This window comes from Raphanus sativus, chromosome 3 (genome assembly GCF_000801105.2).
Source record: "Raphanus sativus cultivar WK10039 chromosome 3, ASM80110v3, whole genome shotgun sequence".
Taxonomy (NCBI): Eukaryota; Viridiplantae; Streptophyta; class Magnoliopsida; order Brassicales; family Brassicaceae; genus Raphanus; species Raphanus sativus.
In genome coordinates this window covers 28035487-28056791 of record NC_079513.1, presented here as the reverse complement: position 1 = coordinate 28056791, position 21305 = coordinate 28035487, and the positions used below count along the sequence as shown (strand labels likewise).

The 21305-nt window shown below is 39.1% G+C and overlaps 4 protein-coding genes across 5 annotated transcripts; 2 read left to right on the top strand and 2 right to left on the bottom strand.

Moving 5' to 3' along the window:
* Positions 1-29: 29 nt before the first annotated feature.
* LOC108844226 (protein IQ-DOMAIN 2) lies at positions 30-2605 on the bottom strand. 2 transcript variants are annotated; one of them, XM_018617447.2, is made up of 6 exons: positions 2342-2605; positions 2022-2097; positions 1627-1935; positions 1278-1499; positions 1004-1123; positions 30-919 (listed from the first exon to the last, which is right to left on the bottom strand). In XM_018617447.2, exons 2-6 carry the CDS (start codon positions 2082-2084, stop codon positions 260-262), a joined length of 1374 nt encoding a protein of 457 aa, XP_018472949.1. In that variant the 5' UTR covers positions 2085-2097; positions 2342-2605; the 3' UTR covers positions 30-259. The 2 variants fall into 2 exon arrangements, with proteins under 2 accessions (XP_018472949.1, XP_056861549.1); XM_057005569.1 differs by lacking the exon at positions 2022-2097 and having other exon boundaries at positions 2342-2604.
* Positions 2606-6206: 3601 nt separating this feature from the next.
* Positions 6207-7488, top strand: LOC108846439 (uncharacterized). The gene has a single exon (XM_018619667.2). The coding sequence runs from the start codon at positions 6384-6386 to the stop codon at positions 7320-7322; it is 939 nt and encodes a 312-aa protein (XP_018475169.1). The 5' UTR covers positions 6207-6383; the 3' UTR covers positions 7323-7488.
* Positions 7489-15052: 7564 nt separating this feature from the next.
* Positions 15053-15860, top strand: LOC108846124 (uncharacterized). Its single transcript, XM_018619333.2, has 3 exons — positions 15053-15212; positions 15307-15465; positions 15555-15860. Exons 1-3 carry the CDS (start codon positions 15146-15148, stop codon positions 15557-15559), a joined length of 231 nt encoding a protein of 76 aa, XP_018474835.1. The 5' UTR covers positions 15053-15145; the 3' UTR covers positions 15560-15860.
* Positions 15861-17574: 1714 nt separating this feature from the next.
* Positions 17575-20179, bottom strand: LOC108847912 (L-type lectin-domain containing receptor kinase VIII.2). The gene has a single exon (XM_018621281.2). It carries the CDS (start codon positions 19956-19958, stop codon positions 17805-17807), a length of 2154 nt encoding a protein of 717 aa, XP_018476783.2. The 5' UTR covers positions 19959-20179; the 3' UTR covers positions 17575-17804.
* Between the last annotated feature and the right edge of the window lie 1126 nt (positions 20180-21305).

The following is a 21305-nucleotide window of genomic DNA, read 5'->3' as shown; positions in this document are numbered from 1 at the left end:
ATAATAAAGGGGTAGGAGGGATTCCTATATAAATAAACCTCTTCAATATTCAAAGAAAAAAAAACAAAACAAAAAAATACATGAATTTATCGTTGTTCGAATAATAATTTTTTGTAGTAAAATAAATAAATGACAGGCGCTTACAAATGCTGCACAAATGAATTACCAACTGACAAGGGGGGACACCTAACAAACATGATACAACTCACCTCAAGGGGAAATAAATATATGAAAGAAGACAGTAAAATAGTAAATACCTTCAGCTACCTACTCCATTGGTCAAGGCGACGCTGCAACTCTCCACCTTAGGAGGAGCTGAGAACCGCCTTGGTTTAGGCAATGCAGGTGAATTCGTATAAGAGAGGCGTTTCTTAGCCGATGATGCCTCCTTGTCTGCAAAGCCATCGCTCTCCTGCTGTGTGGTAGTACTACCACTTGATGGACTCTGCGGCTTGACCCTAGCTCTAGCTGATTTAGTCGGAACCATATAGCTCGGGAGAGTCTGCGAGCAGGTAAGGCTCTCGTCGTCTCTTACTGACGAACCAGCGATGCTGTGTCTACGGTTCCTCTCGGACAGAACCGAGATTGTGCTTTTGGCGTCGTCGTCCTCGTCTTTAGATTTTCTGGAGGAAGGGTTTAGTCTCGAGGGAGTTGGAGGAGAGAAGAAACTGTTTTTGTTTCTTGGAGTACCACCACCACCACCTCTTGCGGATGATGGTGTGTTTGGTTGTGTTGAGTTCTTGCGGTTTATAGAATTTGTGACTGAGGCAGCATTATCGTTGTTTTGTTCTTTCTCGGAACTGTTGTTGTCTAATGGCCGACCAGCCATCCATCTCTCTAACCAGCTCCAACCCCATGTAGGATTGCTCGGGTCCATGAACATAGGGTTTCCGGATTTAGAATTGTTCTTCCAGTTTTGCTGTGCAAACATGAACACATCAGGACAACATTCAGTCCTAATGTATGCGTCCACTTTTTATATGTTACATTAATTGTGGAATACCTGATGAGAGTAGGCATAGGCCAATGCTCTTTCCCTTCTCATAGTTGCCTCGTACTTGCTCAGCAATTTTGCTTCAACCTTTTCCTTTGATTGAATGCTATCATCCCAGTTATCCCCGTTCTGAGACCAGCAATAGAGAAACTATTATTAGCATAAGCCAACAAGACTCCAAAAAAGATAATTGATTAATGATGTCAGTAGGCAACTATGCATCAGTTATGACATTGTGAATAGTAATGCTTAAAAAAACTGAGAGAGAGAGAGAGAGAGAGACCTTGAAGCCAGCAAGCTCTTTGGCATGCTTCTGAAGGAGTTGTTTCTGGCGAGCCTGATTCTCTTCAGACATCCTGATTCTCCTAGCTCGGATCTGTGACTGTACACGGGAGAGAGTCTGCATACATTTTAAAGTATTTGCAGCTTGACGTTTAACGACAGATCCTTCCATCAATAACTTAAGCCTGACCAAACCCCTCCTAGCCCGCAGTGCTCTCCTCGCCTGTATTACACAACAAGATTAAGAGTTATATAATCCTACAAGTAAATTTACAGCAAAGCAACCAAAAAAAACTAATGAGGCTTGGTTCCAAGGACGTGGAAGTGTATAATGAGAATTGAGAACATACCAAATAGCCTCTAAAGATAGTCTGAATCAATACTGCAGCAGCTTCTTCGTTTGACTTCCCAAGAAACCTAGTAGCTGCAGCACGACGAGGAACCACCTCAGGAGGAGCAGATGAAGAAGGGACTAGTACTACAGGAATATCAGACGTAGTAGCATTCATAGCATCTGTCGAAGGAGGGGAAGGATTGCTGTTCCGTTCAACAACCACTTCAGCTACTCTCACCTCAAGAGGAGGAGGAGGAGGAGGAGGAGGAGGAGGGTTAGAGGTCAAACCATTGGGGCTCTCAGGCGATTTGTGTTTCGACGACTTCTGAAAAAAAAACATCAAAGATGTCAAGAAGACACACCAAAAGAATAATGAATAATATATATATATATATAGAAACTACACAAGACCTTGTTAGAATCAGGGCTGAAAGCTTTCTTAACGCATGAAAACCATTTCGCTTTTTTCCCCATCTAATTCCTCCTCCTGTATGATCCCCATTAAGTCAAAAACAAAATAGTCATTTCAAAGAAACCTACCTGAATCTAGATGTCATCTCTAACTAATACACTCCTCTCCTCAGCAAAACACTCAATAAGACAATAAAGCTTTTAACATTTCACACCAAAACTCCAAGGAAATATCACACGATATATTGCCAGATCTCTATATCTGTGAGCTAAGTTAATAGTTCAACTCAACAATTGATCTTGAACTCTGGGAAGCGTACCTGCGGTAGAGAGATCTGTTAAGGTGTAGGAGAGGCTCCAGATTTTTTTTTTTTTTTTAAATAACGCTGGAGAGTCCCCAACAACTTCAAAACGCGCTTCTCTGTGAGCTTGTTATCGGAGAAAGAAGAGGAAAAGGCAGTATAGCTGAAACGGGTGAGATCAGGATCTTTACTGAGGTGCGAAGATGTCTTCTCAGCTTCACATTATCGTTATTATTGCCAAGATAGAGAGAAATGGGATTTGATTCAAAGATGTGGGTTGAGTATTTGTGACGGTATGTCTTTATTGGGCCGCTCTGTGGGCCCCACTTTCCTTTTTCTTTTTAACAGCTTCGTAATTACCATTTCTATTTACTTTTTTTTTCCATAAACTTCTTGTGGTAATTTGATTTGAAATTACCCAGCAAAAACAGAGTAAAACATGGTATTTACAAATTTGAGTGCTTCTAAGAAGCACCTATGGCAACCAAATAGACATTAGAGACCTAAAGTGTTTCCTCAAACGTCTTACAGATGGTGTTTCTTATCTCTCTCTCTCTCACAAGCTAAAAAGCCTACGCTAAACAGTTGAAAGTTTTTATTCGTCTGCAGCTAAAAAAGGCCTATACACATTACACAATATTTCATCTGCAGAATTCGTATATGAGTATGTGGGGTCATGTACACGCTTGCATAACTAGAAGTAGAACGACCAAACATGTCAACAAAAATATCAACCACCAGCTAGACCGCCTTTTTATCAATTTAGAAATGCTCTAATATGTCACCATATAACATTTATATCTTTGGATTGACAAACATCATGAAAACTAGTTTATCATTGATCACCATATCCTATTTTCGGACAGATCCACCACATTTCTAAGTAATTTTTCAATAAATGAACGAACATCGAAATTATTGGACATATAACACAAATTCATGTAACAACATATATTTATCAGGACAAAATTAGGAAACTGTAAAACAAAATTTTCTCTGAACATATATCCATCAAATAAACATCACAATGATTTTTATATAGTTCATTATATCGCCAGAATACCACATCTTCAATAAGATGATTGAAGAGTAAATTAGTTTTGTCCAATGGATAGAGTATTACCTGCCTATACCAATACCATTGACTTTTGATGTCGAGCCCAACAAGTTTTCCTTATCTGTGGCCAGCTTGTACCAGTCTTCTTATGTTCTCACAAATCTCATAATAAAAATGCATTTTGAAATCTCCCATGTGGCATCTTGATCTTCCATGAACAGAAAACCTTTTTGCTTATAATAAAGCTGTTCCTGTTTTCATATATGGATATAAATAAACTGCGAACTAGCCGTTGGAATTTAATAATTTCAACTAATCATATGATTCTATTGTCGTCCAACACATCGTATGTGTGTATATAGTGTACGTATAATAAAATATGCTTCTGACAATGTATAATACTAATAGGTAGTTAATTTGGGGATATGGACATTTCACCTAATGTTATGATTTCTAAACATTTTCGTTATGAAACTTTATCTTTCCGTCGGTCCACTTTGTTTTTGGGCCATTAGCGTATAAGCCAGAGAGTTTGGTAACGACCCGACATTATTTATTTCCTAAACCTGACTGGCCCATGAAACCCAACACGAAACCTTCGCCGACTTCTGTTTTCCTTCATAGTTTCAGATTAGTCCCAAGTGTATATAAAAAATAGCAGTTTAGCTTCAAAACTGTTTTGCTGAGTTCAAGATGATCTCAATCACCTATCGAGCGTCAAAACTCACAATAGGATCTTTCTTCACACTTACTAAGTCATATTTTATTTCATTTTTTCCTTCCTATTGGCATATCTATATTGAAAGAGGCATTGCTTCATACATTGAAGAGAAAAGTTCATTGGTCTCTAGTTTTTGGGGATTCAAGCACTAACACTAGTGTATCTAATAGAAGTTTGTTTGTTTATAATAGCAGCACATCCCCTTCATCTAGTAGAACTACAAATAGACCTCGGATTCCTAACTATATCTGAATTTTGACATTTTTAGTTAGGTCAAAAAGTGATTTTAGCCCAGTAACTTCCAATAGTTCAACATTTTCTCAACATGAATGTCATAAAATATGGTCGTGCTAAGCCGGTCTTAAATTGTTTATTCTTGTTGTTTTTTTTGTATCACATGCATGTCTAAGCATTTAGAATGTTCTAGTTTATGAAAAGAACTGGTAAGAGACTACGATTTGTTACTTGAGTTCACATTGAAAGAGGAAAATGTTCTAGGTTCGTGTCTTTCCCGTGTGATTGTCGTCTTTGAAGTGTCTTCTTCTCTTTGTCACTACACGCAAGAGTGAAAAAACTTTTTTTTCCGTGTAAAGCGGATCTCTATATTACGTTTTCTTTAGACACTAAAGTCTCACGCACATGTGGTGAAAAAAGTTATATTCGAAGATAATGTTTGAAAAGTAACATCTATGAGTTTGTATAGAAATAGGCAAGCAATAAGTTCTAATAAGGAAATCACTTTTTGTAAAGGGTTGAATGTTCGTTTCTATGCCATGCTTTTGCTTTAGTGTATTTACAATAATACTTTACTATGTTTTTTTTGGTAAACATGTTAAAAAATACTTTACTATGTTGAGTTCCCATATGATTATTTTGGTTCTTTGAGAGCAAACGATAAATATATTTTGGGTGGATACGTTTTCATGGGTTAGTGAGGGTGTCGATAACAGTCAGTAGTAAAAATTTCCGCCATAGTCACGAATTTGCCACATTTTTACCACGGTTTTGTTTCGTAGCAAAAACGCCATGTTTTTGTTTTTGATTTCTTTCTTTGCTAACTACAGTTTTTTTTGTTGTAATACATGGTAAATTTGTCTATAGTTACGAAATTTCAGTCATAACCACAAAAAAATGGATATATCACTTTTTTACTTGTGGGTAGACAAGAGTCGAATGCTGCTTTCATTTGTCCGAAGGAGATTTCACTTTATGTTTTTAGTCATCTTCAAATCATGTACATCAAAAGCAATGTCAAATTCATACTTGATGTCCTAAAAGACTTATCATGGATTCTGCTTTAAGACCATCAAGTTCTAGTGATCTCTTATTATTATTGGCCAATAAATTGCAATTTTTCCGTAATCGGGTCCATTTTTTTGTGCTCATCCATATGAATTTTCCTATAGAAATTTTAGTATAATAATAATATTAAGTTATTAACATTGGTTTCGACAACTATCTCTAGTATCTAAGCCGCGTTAATCTGACTGATAGATTACGGATTTCATATATTTCTGAAAAAGAGTTCTCTTAAGCCTAATTAAGACTAAGATCAATGTTACTCTGTAGTCTGTACTCCTACTAAACATAGCAAAGTATTGTTGCTTGTATGATGTTAGAAATGACTAATGATCGAAAACGTCGTACATCACCAAAAAGAGAAAAATATTACGTTATATCGATCATTTGTGATTCTAACTATCTTTATAAATGACGTAATAAGTTTTTTTTTCTTATCGAACGTAAGTTATCAGATTTTACGAAGCAAAAAGATTTTTCTTTTCATACTCAACAAGCGACACCCTCAAATATAGATATAAATTTTCTAAAAGATCCTTCCAAAGTAGTCAAACTGTCAAAGACTCAGCAAAAAAGAAGATTAAAAGAATAATTAAATTATAGTCTTAAAAGAGTTTAAGTTTCTAGGTTGGAATCTTAAGTGTTAAGTTGTTGGGTTATCAACTGTACTTGTTTATCTCTACTACTAGTTATGGAACCACATAATCTTTAAAAGAACGAAAGTTAAGTAAATTAAGAAGTTAATCAAACAAAGTAAGCCGCAAATCAAATTAAGCAAACTATAAAGTGATCTCATTAGTCACAGAAGACACTAAAATCGATTTGCCCGTTGCAGACAACGAAAAATAAAATCTTTTATTTTAAAAAATATCAAGTGGTGAAAGTAAAAACGCAAATAGTCAGAGTTCAGACAAAACGAAAGCAGAATTTAGTGGAAACTGGACAGAAGAGAAAAGAAGGGAGACCGAGTAAAGAAGAAGACGATGATGAGTTCTCGGAGACCCGTTTCGAGCCCGGGTCGGGTCGCGAAATATCGACCGCCTTTCATGGGGTTTCTGAGAAGCAAAAGTAACGGTGGAAGCATAAGCAGAAGTAGGAGGCGAAGCCGAAGCCGAAGCCGAAGCAAAGGAAGGTCACGCGCGAGTCCACTCTTCGTTCGCCGGAATAAATCCGCTGTGGCGGTGGTGAGTCAAGAACCGTCTTCACCGAAAGTTACTTGCATGGGCCAGGTCCGAGTCAAGCGATCGAAGCCCAAAATTCAGCCCCGTTCCCGCGAAAACCCGACCCGAAGACGATGCGAGTGGATCCGAAACGCGTCGTTTTATTGCAACGGTTTCGCGGGGAAAATCAAACCGTCGTCGTTTTGGCCAAAATGGCGATCGTTTACGTTTCCGTGTTCTCCGCAGGAAACGAAGAGCGATAATAAGCTTTCGGATTCTCCAGTAAACCAAGTGAACCGTCCGGCAACGGAACCACCTGCAGAAGAAGAGAAATTCAAAATCTCTACATTGCTTGCGTCACCGTCTTCCACGCCGCCGATGAACGCATTTTTACTGACGAGGAGCAGATCGGCGCCGTTCAGCTCGTCTTCATTGGCGTTCAGATTCTGGGAAGAAAATAACCGAAGAGAAGCAGAATCACGCAACGAGAGAGAGCAAACGGTTAGATCGGCAAACACTATTCCGGGAGTTCCTTCCGGAGCCACCGGGAAGGTGAACGGGGTTAACGAGTCGGCGAGCAATGTCAGAGAAGAAGTGGAATTAGGGTTTGTGCGGCGGCCGGAGTTGACAAGGAGCAAATCGGCGCCGGCGAGGATCGGGGAGAAGATGGTGTGCTTCTGGATGAGGAAGAAGGTTAGGCAGGGTTTAGGGTCTCTCTCACGTGATTCGTCAGACAATTTGACTAATTCTTTAGTTAATTGACCGTTTTATTTTGAATTTGACTGTGTTAGTACTATAAACTTGTTCTTAGCTTTTGATTTATGGATAGAGGAAATTACTTGTATAGTGGATTGGTATCAACTCATATTTTGCTTAATGTGTAAATATTTCAGGCATATTATAACATTTACAAAATCGTTTTTTTTTTTTTTTGCCATCAAGTTTTGATTAATAAAAACGAACCCAAGCCCAACAAGAGATACAAATAAAAGAACGAAGCCCAAAGGTCTAGCAGACCATGTTAATGATGGATCAAGAGAACACAATCGACTGAATAATGCCTTTTACTGAAATGATTTAAAAGTTCTGTGTTAAGAAACAGAGTAATACAACAATGGTCTTATATAGACCTTATGATCGAAAATAAATTCAAAGCAACAACTTCCTACAAATCAGCAGATCCATAATGATCGCAACTAACTTATTGAACAACTCCTAAAGACTCGGACTTCACTCATGACTTAGTCTTCAATTCCTCCCCTAAACTGGAAACACTCTTGTCTTCCAGTTTAACCATTCTTCACCTGAACTCCCATGTAACCTCTCAGCTTTTCGAACACTTCCAACTTCACTGCCTTCGTCATTATGTCTGCTAACTGATCTTGGGTAGGACAGAACTCCAGCTCTATTATCTCATCACTTACCAGCTCACGCAAGAAATGAAACCTTACTTGAATATGCTTGCTTCTCCCATGAAAGACAGGATTTTTAGACAACTTGATAGTAGAACTGTTATCACAAAACAGAACTGTCTCCTCACTTTGCTTACACCCGATCTCCTCTAGCACATTCCTTAACCAAACTGCCTGACACGCCCCTGCTGCAGCTGATACATATTATGCTTCAGTTGTTGACAAAGTGACGATAGGTTGCTTCCTTTGATGCCCACGAGATGGCTCCTCCACCGTTCAAGAACACATACCCAGAAGTACTCTTCCTATCATCTTCATCTCCAGCATAATCACTATCAACAAAACCCATCAACTCGTCCTTGTTGTTGAACTGATACTGTATTCCATGCTCCATTGTCCCTTGAACATACCTAAGAATCCTCTTTACAGCGAGAAGGTGTTGCTCCTTTGGTTTTTCCATATACCTGCTTACGAGATTGACTGAATAAATGAGATCAGGTCGTGTAGCAGTAAGGTACCTCAGACTCCCAACCATCTGCTTATACAGCGTAGCATCAACCTCTGGACCCACTCCCTCCTTAGTGAGTTTGCAACCTTGTACTGTCGGATTCCTAACAGAGTTACAGTGCTCCATCCCAAACCTCTTCAACACTTCACTTGCATACTTCTTCTGGTTTATGAAAATCCCTTCCTGGTCTTGAATTACTTCCACACCAAGAAAGTACTTCATCTTTCCAAGATCAGACATTGCAAACTCCAACTTCATTGATTCCTTGAAAGCTTCTCGCATTGTCTCAGAGTTACTTGTGTAGATCACATCGTCAACATATACACTGACGATCAGTACGTTGCTTCCTTCAATCTTTACAAACAAAGTGTGTTCACAATAACACTTTTTGAATCCCTCCTTCTCAAAGTACCCTTCGATCCTGTTATACCAAGCCCTTGGAGCTTGTCTCAGTCCATACAGAGCCTTGTTCAGCTTGTAGACTTTTCTCTCTTCATTTTCCACCTCGAATCCTTTAGGTTGCTCGACGTACACATCTTCCTTGAGCTCACCGTGTAAAAATGCACTTTTTACATCCAGTTGATACACACACCAACCTCTTTTAGCAGCAACACTGAGCAACAAACGGATCGTGTCCCATCTCGCAACCGGCGCAAACACTTCATAGAAGTCAACACCATGAGTTTGATGAAAACCCTTTGCCACCAACCTCGCTTTGTGCTTGTCTACAGCTCCTTTCTCGTTCAGCTTGGTCTTAAATACCCATTTAACACCAATGACCTTGGAACCTTCTGGCAGCTCAACAAGTTCCCAAGTATTGTTTTCCTCTATCGAGTTCATCTCAGCTTCCATTGCGAGCTTCCATTTGTCGTGCTGAACCGCTTCCTCAAACCTCTCTGGATCTCCTATCTCAGTAACCAGCACCATCAGATCTTCCTCTTCTTCCATGAACAAACCCATCTCATAGTCTCTCATCCATACTGGTTTTGTCTTGCTTCTACCAGTTCTGTTTCTCTGAGATCCTTCTGCTACTTATTGAGTTGGGTTGATGTCTTCATTCTCGTCGAGAGGTGGTGTAGGTGGTGTTGGCTCCGCTTCAGTGTTTTCTCCCTCTTCAGCTCCATTCTCATTATTTTCTCCATTGTTTACTTCTTCTGCTTCTGTTGGACACAGCTCCTCTCCTTCATCGATAAACTGCTCATTGTCTTCCTCGTTCTCTTCCCAGTCCCATCGTTCTCCTTCATCAAATCTCACATCTTTACTGATCAGAATCCTCTTCCCTTCAGGATCATATAGGCGGTAAGCCTTTGATTCTTTGCTAACGCCAAACATGACACACTTGATGCTCTTCTCATCCAGCTTCACTCGCTTCTCGTATGGTATATGCGCATAAGCAATGCACCCGAAGACCCTGAGATGATCCACTGATGGCTTCATGCTGCTCCACTTCTCAGACGGTGTGATGTTTCCTAGTATCACAGTAGGGCTTCGGTTCAGGATGTGCACTGCGTACTGCGTTGCTTCTGGCCAGAATCTGATAGGCACTTTCATCCCAAATAGCATGCACCGTACCATGTTCATCAGACTTCTATTCTTCCTCTCTGCCACTCCGTTTTGTTGTGGTGTGTATGCTGTTGTGAGATGTCTCTTGATCCCATTCTCAGTGCAATACTCTTGGAAGTTCCTTGAGTTGTACTCACCTCCTCTGTCAGACCTGAGACACACCAGCAGCTCCCCACTTTCTCTTTCAGCAGCCACTCTGAACTCCTTGAACGCCTTGAATGCTTCTGATTTTTCAACCAAGAAAGACGTCCAACACTTACGACTATAATCATCTATAAAGTTGATTATGTACCTCTTCCCACTCGCAGAGGTAGGTGCAATAGGACCGCATATGTCAGTGTGAACCAGCTCCAGACATCTACTCGCTCTCCACTTGCTCTGCTTTGGTATGTTTGTACGAATCTGCTTCCCTTTCATACATACCTCACAGACTCTTCCTTTACCCGCAAGCTTTGGTAGGCCATTCACCATTTCTTTGTCAGCCATTGTCGTCAGGTTGTCGTGACTAAGGTGTCCAAATCTGCAATGCCACATCTCCTCTGCATCTCCAATAACAGTCATCAGGTTTTGAGCTTCCCCAGCTCCTTCTCTCGCTTCTTTTGCATGAACTATGAACATTCTGTTCCTTGACATTGCTGACTTCATGATCATCCTCTTCTGCTGCTTGTGCCACACCTCACACACATCATCATCAATCACTATTCTCAACCCCTTCTGCTGTAGCTGACCAACACTCATCAGGTTGTTCTTGAGCCCTGGCACATAGTACACGGATGTAATTATCTGGAATTTACCATCAATCTCCAGCCTCAAGTTCCCTTTTCCTTCAACTTGCATTCTCCTATCATCTCCAAGTTTGACTTGATGTTGGTAGCTCCCATCGAAGTCTATGAACCACTCCTTCACACCGCACATGTGGTTGCTGCAACCAGAGTCAAGATACCAGACTTGCTTCTCTTCTGGCTTCACCGGATCACTCTGAGCCATCAAGTAAATCCTCCTCCATTTCTGCATAGTTTGCGTTCCTTTCCCATGTGGGACATTCACTCTTGAAGTGACCCATCTTGTGACATCTGTAGCATTCAACATTATCCTTATTGAAGCTGGAACTGCCTCTGCCTCGTCCTCCTCTTCCACCACGGTAAGAGTTTCTTCCTTGAGAGTATCCACCACGACCTCTTCCTCCTTCTACCTTGAGCACTTGCTCCTCACTCGCATGTTTGCTCAGGTTTTGCTCATGAACGAGCAGTGAGCTCTGCAGCTCATCCACAGTCATCTCAGTGATATCTTTCGACTCTTCAATAGCACACACCACATAAGTGTACTTCTCCACCAGAGTTCGAAGTATCTTCTCAACTACCTTGGCGTCAGGTATGTCCTCTCCCAAGTTTCTCATGTCGTTTGCTACCACCATTACTCTTGAGAAGTACTCAGTGATTGAGTCTCCATCCTTCATCTCCAAAACTTCAAAGTTTCTTCTCATTCTCTGTAGCTGCGAACTCTGAACTCTCTTGTTCCCCTGGTACTTGTTCTTCATAGAGTCCCAGATGTCCTTAGCCGTCTCCTTCTTCACAATCGTTTTTAGTATCGTCTTGTCAATGGAAGCAAAAAGATAGTTCTTCACCTTCAGATCTTTGAGCTTCTGTTCTGCAAGTTCCGTTCGCTGAGCACCGGTCATGATCACGTTTCTGTCGGTCTGCATCATGCCTGTTTCCACAAGCTCCCACCATTCTTTGGATCTCAACAGATTCTCCATGAGCATAGCCCAATGCTCGTAGTCTCCGTCAAACTTCGGAATCTTGAAGTCTTTTTCACCCATCTCTTCTTCTCACCACAGGTTCGGATTGCAGGCTCTGATACCACTTGTTAATGATGGATCAAGAGAACACAATCGACTGAATAATGCCTTTTACTGAAATGATTTAAAAGCTCTGTGTTAAGAAACAGAGTAATACAACGATGGTCTTATATAGACCTTATGATCGAAAATAAATTCAAAGCAACAACTTCCTACAAATCAGCAGATCCATAATGATCGCAACTAACTTATTGAACAACTCCTAAAGACTCGGACTTCACTCATGACTTAGTCTTCAGACCAAACACAGATACAACCATACGGCACATCGGCCCACCACACAGAAACTTCAAGTCAGTTGTCGGTTCACGCGTCCAGGAAGCCAGCCCATGGGAGAAACCATCTCCGTCAGCACAAGACGCTCTGCTATTGCCTCCACCTGACCGTCACCGTCACTGAAAGCCACCGTATCTTCACCATCGATACACATCAATCCCTCGGAGCTCCGATTTGGAGGAGCCTCCACCGGATCCACCTCAATTCGTCACCTCAATTCGTCACATCAATCGTTTTTTTTTAGACTTACATTATCTATCATATTTTATTTTACTTCAGCAAAAAGAAGCATACATTTACGGGTTTCTTTTTTTTTGGGTTTCTAAAAATGAAACGAAATATTACAGTTACAAACTAATTTTTAATATTTTTCATAAAGAAAAAAAAGTACCAATGCTCCAATGTGTTTGTTTTTCTTTTCAAATAAAACAAAACGGTTTCCTGTATTCAGTCAACTTGTTAAGTATGAATCCAACCTTTACACAAAGCTTCATTTATGTGTGAGATAGGAGCATCTTCTGGCCCAACTTATAGATGGGCTTACATATTGTAGGGCTCTTTAAAATACTGAGACCAATTGAGACCCAACATGCAAAAGCCTAAAAGGTATTTAAGTTTTTAATACAATTACATATATGCATGATATATAATGGATGTAGTATAAATCCAAACATCCAATGGAGGATTAATCGAAGAAACATTAAAAGATGGGTGGATGTGAAAGTGAAAGGAGACGCCTAAGAAAACACAGCCATGAAATAGCTGTAGAGATAGATATGGACCCATTACAATTTATGGTTTATGAAGATTTTAGACAAAAGAATATTTATGGAGTTCTAACACATATAGTATATAAAAAGGTAAATAATATTTATTTTTAATTTCTATGACGCTCCTCTGGCATATTTTGTAAATAGGTATAATTTGCATGGCGTTTAATTCATTCTGCAAATATATGCATACAAGTATTAATGTATGAAGAATGTATTAATATTGCTCCTAATTAATATATTTGGGGTACACGATCCATCATCGACCGACTTGAAATTAATGGAAAGGTAGAGAGTACATCAATGTACAGTTGTAAGAAGTGGGGATAGATGAAGCTTATAACATTAACATCTTTTCATTCAATTTTTTCATTAAACTCAATTACGTATATCGACTTCATACCAGCGATTTCTCCAAAATATATAGGGGATACGTTTTTTATATCACCGCCAAAATAACAGAAAATACATGTCAACTTTGTATGGCGTCAATAAATAACAAAGTATATAATTATATATATATATATATATACACACAATATACACTACGTAAGTTACGAGTATTTTCCATTTTCCTTATGCAATGATAGTCAGGGCCGTCTCAAACTTTTCACAGACCCTGTTCAAAAAAGAAAATAAGACTTCTTTTAATAATCTGAAATAATTTTGTTTTTTTTACAAAATACCATTATAATATAAAATAAATACATTAATTTGATTATTTTTAATCTAAATAACACTAATTAATTTAATTATTTATAATCTAAATAACACTAATTTTTTGTTATTAATGAAAAATCATTGATCAAATCACTAAATTTGATTATTTAGCATTTTTAATGCAAAATCATCGATCAAATCATCAAATTTGATCATTTTTTTAACTTTTTCAGTTTTTTACGTTTATTATATTCACGATCAGAAATCATAATCTATAAATATAATAAAGTAAAAAAATCGGAATAGTAAGCTATATACTCTTGATTGAACAAGTCACTCTTTTTTTTGTCAAGCTAGCTTTATTTTCTTTGTGTTTGCTATTTTTAATTAAAAATGGTGAAGAAATATATTTTGTTCTCCGTATTTATAGTCACTAATTGATAATTGTTTCCTAAACATAATCAATTAGAATATTGACTTTTAATACTACCACTGAATATTCTAACACACACCAACTATTTATTACTTTCCATAATATATAATTGATATAAATAATAATTACTTCCTAATTTATTGCATTTTTAGTTGGTTATATAAAAAAAGATTGTAGTTTATATTTATTGGTTATAAATACGAAAACTAAATTAAAATAGTCATTCTGATTTTATAAAAATATGATTTTAAATTTATAACTATTAGTAAAAAAAATAAAAAAAAATAATGGACCCTCTAAAATTTTGGACCCTGTTCGACCGCTCCACTTGCACGTGCTAAAAGACGGCCCTGATGATAGTTTTAGACAAACTCTTAGAAATGAATGGTTAGATAGCACTATTGTTCATTATTAATACGTGTTCCTGCAAAAACAAAAAGGAATGAATAGATTGGAACACGAGTTCAGCTTGGAAGCCATGAGATATAAAGCAAGTATTGTCCCTTACACATGAACTTGTCTTCTCTTAGCAAAAAAAAAACTTGTCTTCTCTTATTTCTTATTTATATTTTTAGGTTGTTCTCCCTATTCAAACGATTTTATATTCCAGTTTATAATGTATCGTCGTGATAAAATAATTAATAACGTCGCCCTCTTTAAACCGTCCATAATGTCTTGCCTGTTTATACGGGCACGGACGTCAGGACAGGAGCATACACATGTTCAAGCATTTTAATCAGTTGAAAAAAATCATGCATATAAAATACTAGTCGCATACCATTATTCAATAATAAGAAAGTTATAAACATAATTAATTTAGATGAGTATGTAGAAAATATTATATTCGTTAACAATTGAATAAAATCGCCCGTTTGCATGCTGATCTGAAAATTGGTTAGCCAAAAAGATTAAGCTTACGATAATAAATCCTTATAGAACAGAATAAATATTACAAGAAAATACTGGCAAATTAAATATAAATGAAGACAAGACACGTGTGTTTTAATCTGTCCATGCTATTATAAATAAGGCTATCATGTATTCCAAGTATTACCACTCAAAACAAAAACACTCAAAAGTTCATAACTGTTTATAAGTAATTAAAATGAAGTCGACCGTCGTGATTTTTCTCATGTACCTTCTCCTTGTTGTGCCTTGCTTGGTCGCTATAGGTATGTTTGCTCTTTGTTTTTCAGACAATTATTAGTTAGGATGATCATTAACATATGTATCTCTTGATTCATTGTACTTTAACACATAACTAAGGATCGGAAAATACGGATTCGGAGGTGTACGAGATCGATTACAGGGGGCCAGAGACACATAACTCTAGACCTTCGCCGGAAACCTCGCACCGCAAGCCACCTTTCATCCACCATAAAACCTCCACCGCTGGATCCGCCAGTGCTCATGTTGGAGGGCAGAGTATGATTCTTTCTACCTTTAGTAATTACTCGTAAATATATTTATGCATAAAGACTGATAAACTCTCTCTCTCTCTTATCATTTCTTAGACTAGAGAGTGACTTTTTCTTAAGGAGAAAGGAGGGTCTCAGAAGCTTCAGTTTCAAGAGGAAGTATATGATGAGTATGTGATAAGATTAATGATGCGGTACACCATTATTTATATATTAATACATATTTTATCATATGATCAACGAGACATATAATGTCCAGTATTTTCTTTCCTTTTTTCCATGTACCGACGTAGCGTTACGTTTTTATATTTTTCGGTCTGAATCTCTTGGAAGAAGATTCAAATTAAATCTTGTTAATGCGTCAGTGTCGCCATGCATATGAATATCACTGTCATTCTCATATCTTTGGATCATTGTCTATTCGATTGTGGCTGACCATGGGGAAAATTAGGAGTAAATATGAGAAAATGATATATATACACTTAGGTATTTTTTCTTTCGTTCTTTATATATGAATTGGATGTTGGTTTACAAGTAACCATTTTTAATAGGCATCAACCAAAAGAAACATATAGTATAGGATACATTCTATTTTTGCACCCACTTTTAATATCGTAATCAAATGGCATGACACCGTATTATATCCTCTCCAAGCATTCGTTAACTGGTGAAGGATGTCTAGATAAAAACTTCTCACTGGAGTCTGGCGACGATTTTTGTTGTCTTTTATACAAGATCTTTAGTATATGATATTAAAGCTAGAATTGAGTAAATGTGATCATATCGACTTATCTATCAGACATTGAATCCATGAGATCCACCATTTAACCACGATCTCAATCATTTCATTTCAAAATTTGACTATGTGTATGATTTATCACAAGATTCATAACCAAGCCGTGTCTCTCTTATTTTTGCTTCACCTTGTTCTTTCACTCCTTTTTTCCAAGATGTTGCAAGTTCTAGATTTGCCTTTGTAAACCAAACCTTTCATTTATGATATTTACAATTTATAGCAACAAAAGAAAAAGCTTCGGAGCATGATTAATCTGTAATGAATGATTATGACACTTGAATGGATTTATTAGGTCTACAAATGACAGATGTTGGCGACATTTTAACACATGTTATAGACATGCCTGACTCTTAAGTAAAACTCATAAAACACTAGTTTTTAGTACAAAAAAAGAGAAAAGGATGCTAATTTACAAACGAGTTTACGAACATCAGATTTTTCAATGGCCCAATTTGCAAAAAAACATTGTTTTCGTGGCCCAATTATCTATTGTATTAAAATTTAGATACTTCACATTTGGGTCGAGCTCTAAAACCCAATAGTCCAAATTAGGTCTTGTCAAACCTCGTGGTAGGCATTTCTTATATCCAAAAAGTAGTTACATGAACTAGTTGACTTGGATTCCCCAACTATGCAACGCATTAATAAATCACACCTGCTTAACTAGTGCAAAGACCAATGCCTCACCACTCAAAAAAGGTTAGTTTAAAGTTTTTATTTGATTTATTGTTATATCTATTAGTATATTGATTGATTTAAGAAATCAGTAAGATTCCCATTTAGCATACGTCTTCTTTTATGATTACGACCATCTACCATATTCCAGCATATTATATCTATAGTTTGTCTAGACCTTGCCATGCTTCTACTCCAATCTCTTGTTCTTTTTCGTATCATTAGATATTACTTTTGCAAGCGACATTTCGAGCTAATTTGTATGACTTCTTTTTAATATAAAAATTAACCTAAACTAGCCGTGAACTTGGATTTGAACTACATGCAATTAATTGTTAAATGCCAAAATTCAAGCCACTCTTAGTCAAACACCGCGATTAGCAAGCCAAGTATGCTGTGGTAAAACAATTTTTTGTGTCCTGTCCTCGCACACATTTTTGTGATAACAGTGATCTATATTAACTCCATAAGGCCAAAACTATAGGTTAAACAGTTTTTGTTAACAACTAAACAATGTTATACAGTTTTTTCTCTGCTCACACTTTTTGTATAGACTTGGGACCAAACTGAAAATATATTATCGGACAGTATAAACTATATCAAATTCAAAGTAAAGAAAGCGACATTCACCAAACTTACCATCCGAGTTGAACAAGTAAATTAATTAACACAACTCCAAGTCTCCAGTGCTTTCAAATTTGAATTATTTTATATACATCACAAACTGAAGTCTTGAGGTTCCAAAACTAAAAATTATTAAATCAAATCGGAAATTTACATTTTACAAATCTACCGTTTTCAAAATTAGTATTGTTTACCGGTAAAATTGTGCTCCGAATTTATAATCATGTATAATTAATAATTTAAATAAAGTATTAAACCGATCGATCCTTGCCGACAATGAAGATGTCATGTTCCGACGAGGAACAAGAAGTCGTCGAGACCGGAGCCAATGCTTCATTACAGTCCGACGCACTGTCTTGTAAGGTAAGCAATAACTCTGACGTACTAAAGCTCAGCGACGGCGACGGTCTCGCCACCGGAACCACCGGCACATCAGCTTCCCCAACCAGAATCTGGACCACAGTCCTCATACTAGGCCGGGTCACCGGGTCGGGTTGTGAACAAGCAAGGCCCACCATCAATACCCGATTCACCTCCTCCGGGTTCAACTCTCCGTCGCTCAACCGCTCGTCCACCGCCGTCAAAAGCCTCCCTTCCCTATACAAACCCCAAACCCAATCAACCAAACTCGAACCGGTTTTGAAACCGGGTCTCAAACCGGGATTAGCCTCGGCTCGGGTTATGGGCCTTCTACCTGTTGTTACTTCCAAAACAACTGCTCCGTAGCTGAAAACGTCGGTTTTCTCTGTCGCTCGACCGGTGAGCAAATACTCCGGCGCTAAATACCCCATCGTACCGGCGGCAGCCGTCGCGTCCGGCGATTTATCGTGCTCCGTCTGCCTAGCGAGTCCGAAATCGCCTAGCTTAGGATTAAAACTCGCGTCGAGCATCACATTACTCGTTTTAACATCACGGTGAATGATCTGATTCTCGCACTCCTGATGCAAATAAGCCAAAGCTGAAGCGACTCCGAGGAGTATTTTCCTCCGGTGAGGCCACGGTAACGTTGTCGGAGACTCGTGCAACGCCTTGTCGAGAGATCCGTTAGGCATGAGGTCGTAAATCAACAGAATCTCTCCCTTCTCTCTGCAGTAGCCTTGGAGACGGAGAAGGTTCCGATGACGGAGCGTTCCGATCAAAGATAGCTCCGACAAGAACTCGGTGTTTCCCTGAGAGACGTGGCTGCATCTTTTGACCGCGATGATCTCGCCGGAGCCTGGTAAGATACCTCTGTAGACGGTGCCGAACGCTCCGTTTCCGATGACTCTTGACGCGCTGAAGCTGTCGGTGGCTAGCTTCAGCTCCTTGTAAGTGAACTCCCTCGGCGATTTCATGATCTCCGATGAGAAGGACTCGCTCTTCCGAGTGTATTTGATCTTCTTGGAGTAGAGCCAGATCATCGCTCCGGCGAATAGCGCCAAGAAAAACGCGCCGGCGGTTACTACTCCGGCGACGGCGGCGGGGGATTTTTTACAGAGTTTGTTACGGCAAGGAGAAGATACATCGTTTGCCGGTTTTATCCGAGCGATCGGTACGGAGGGTGGCGGCGAAGTCGGCGATGGAGAATCAGACAACGGCGGTGGAGAAGATTCAGATTCCGGTGAATCGAAGGAGGAAGCGAAGCTCCACCAGTCGATGCTGTGAATCTCAGTGCTCCCTTGCGTCGAACCGGAGAATCCGACGAACATCGAATCGCTGACGTACCGGTCGAGATTTAGCGGAACCGACAAAACCGGCGATTTCGGTTTAACGTTCGAGTAAGAGACGTAGACCGTTAAAACCCGGCCCGATCCATCGTAAGTGATCCACGAGTTCACGGAGTTCCCGCTCTTGAGATCGATATCGACGTTTCCCAGATCCGCCACCGCGGCAGAAACGACGTCGTTTAGATCCAGCCCCACGTGGTTCCCGTTTACGTCTTTGAATTCCACGTCCATCAGCGTGTCGAACTCCACCGCGACAAAACCCGCCGAACCGGATCCGGATCCTCCGGTTAACCCGAGAAACCCGCCGGCGGATCCGATGTGCTCTCCGTCGGGGGAGATCAGGAAAGCCAATCCGCCGCCGATCGAGGAAGGGTTGAGGTTCGTCACGGAGAACGAGAAGTAAGTGGAGAAGCTCACCGGAGATCGGGTCTCCGGGTGGCGGAATCGGATCGGTTTTCCGTAGAGTGCTTTTCCGGCGGTGGAAGTCGGGACGGGGAGCTCGCGGGTGAGCTTTATGGTTCCGTTGTTGAGATGAGCGTCGCCGAGGAGCTTGAGGGTGGAGAGAGACAAGGTGCCGAGATCGAATCTTGTCGCCGGGAAGTCGCCTCTGACGTCGGAGGAGGAGCAGAGGAAGGAAGCGAGAATGTGGATGAGAGTGGAGTAGACAGAGAGGAATCTCGGTGGTGGGAGTTTCAACATTTGTTTAGATATTTTTCATTTGGATTCCTTCACTGAATCTGAGGAAGTGAAGAAGGTTTTGGGGAGTTGGTTGGATTCACTGATACAATCATACAGAGGAGACGATGACAAATCACCGAATCAGACAGAGGGAGACGGAAGAAGACAGAAGAGAGTGGAAATAAAAGGCGGAAGGGAAGAAGACATGTGGATCTGACTGAGCGACACGTGGCCTTATAAACAGTGATGGAGAAGATCCTCACGTGCAGGCGCGTGCTTGCTTTTGTCTGAAAAACTCATCAAAAAGTCTTGTAGTAATCTTATGATCGAAGTACTACTTGTTTTGATTTTTTTTTTGCTAATTATTAGTGCCACATTAATTTATTTTCATGTCGATTGCTTTTACAAGTCGGTACAACCAACTTAAACAAAAAGAGTTTATTAACCTAAATAAAGTGATTAGAGATTAGTAAATGGGAACAGTTTGATACGAGTATATAGTAGAGTACAAAAAGCTTCGCTGGTTAGCTTTAATGTAACAAAAGAATATATACGATACAACGTTGGAAAGTATCATGGCACACGATTTTTTTGTTTGACTTCCTTTTTTTATGTTGCATGGTGTGTCCGTTTTCTTTAAAGATTCTCGAAGGGAAGTTCCTATGGATATTTATAAATCAACATACAAAAGAATATTTCAATTCTTAAATCATTATCTCTAACTAAACCACAAGTTCACAACGCAGCCACTCTTTTTCACACCAGCTCGTGTTGATGTGTCATGTGTGTGTTTTGTCTCAGTGTATATCTCTCTATGTCCCCAGATATAGTACCTATTAATTATTTAGTTGGTAGCAAAAAAAAAAAGGATCTAATATGAAGTATTTATGTCTCTCTTGACTTATATTTATTGCGGTCAATTAGAGTTTTAGGTCTCTCTGAAAAAGAACCAAGTTTTAGATATCTTGCTAATTCTTTTGAGCTTATAATTTTACTTTTGGTTGGTGTAGGTGATAATGTTCCCAAACTGGAATATGCTACGATAAAGCATTGTATTTATCCATACTTTTTCAAAAACATTAGAGCTATTCAAAAGAAAGACTATGAAGATTCTACTTAAGTTATAATGTTGAAAGCTACGTTATATGTTATGGACTTGGGGTAGGAAAAAAATGTTATGGACTTGGGCTGAAACCCATTTTGGCGCAAAAGCGAATGTTTTATCTCGCGGTTAGTTCCGGAGGAAGAAGGGTGTGAATTGTGTTCCTGGTTCTAATGTATAGAAAATGATAAGTTCTTCAGAATAGAAACATAAAAAATTTTAAGTGACAGAAACTTAATGTAAACGTTAAACTCTGCCATGGTAGT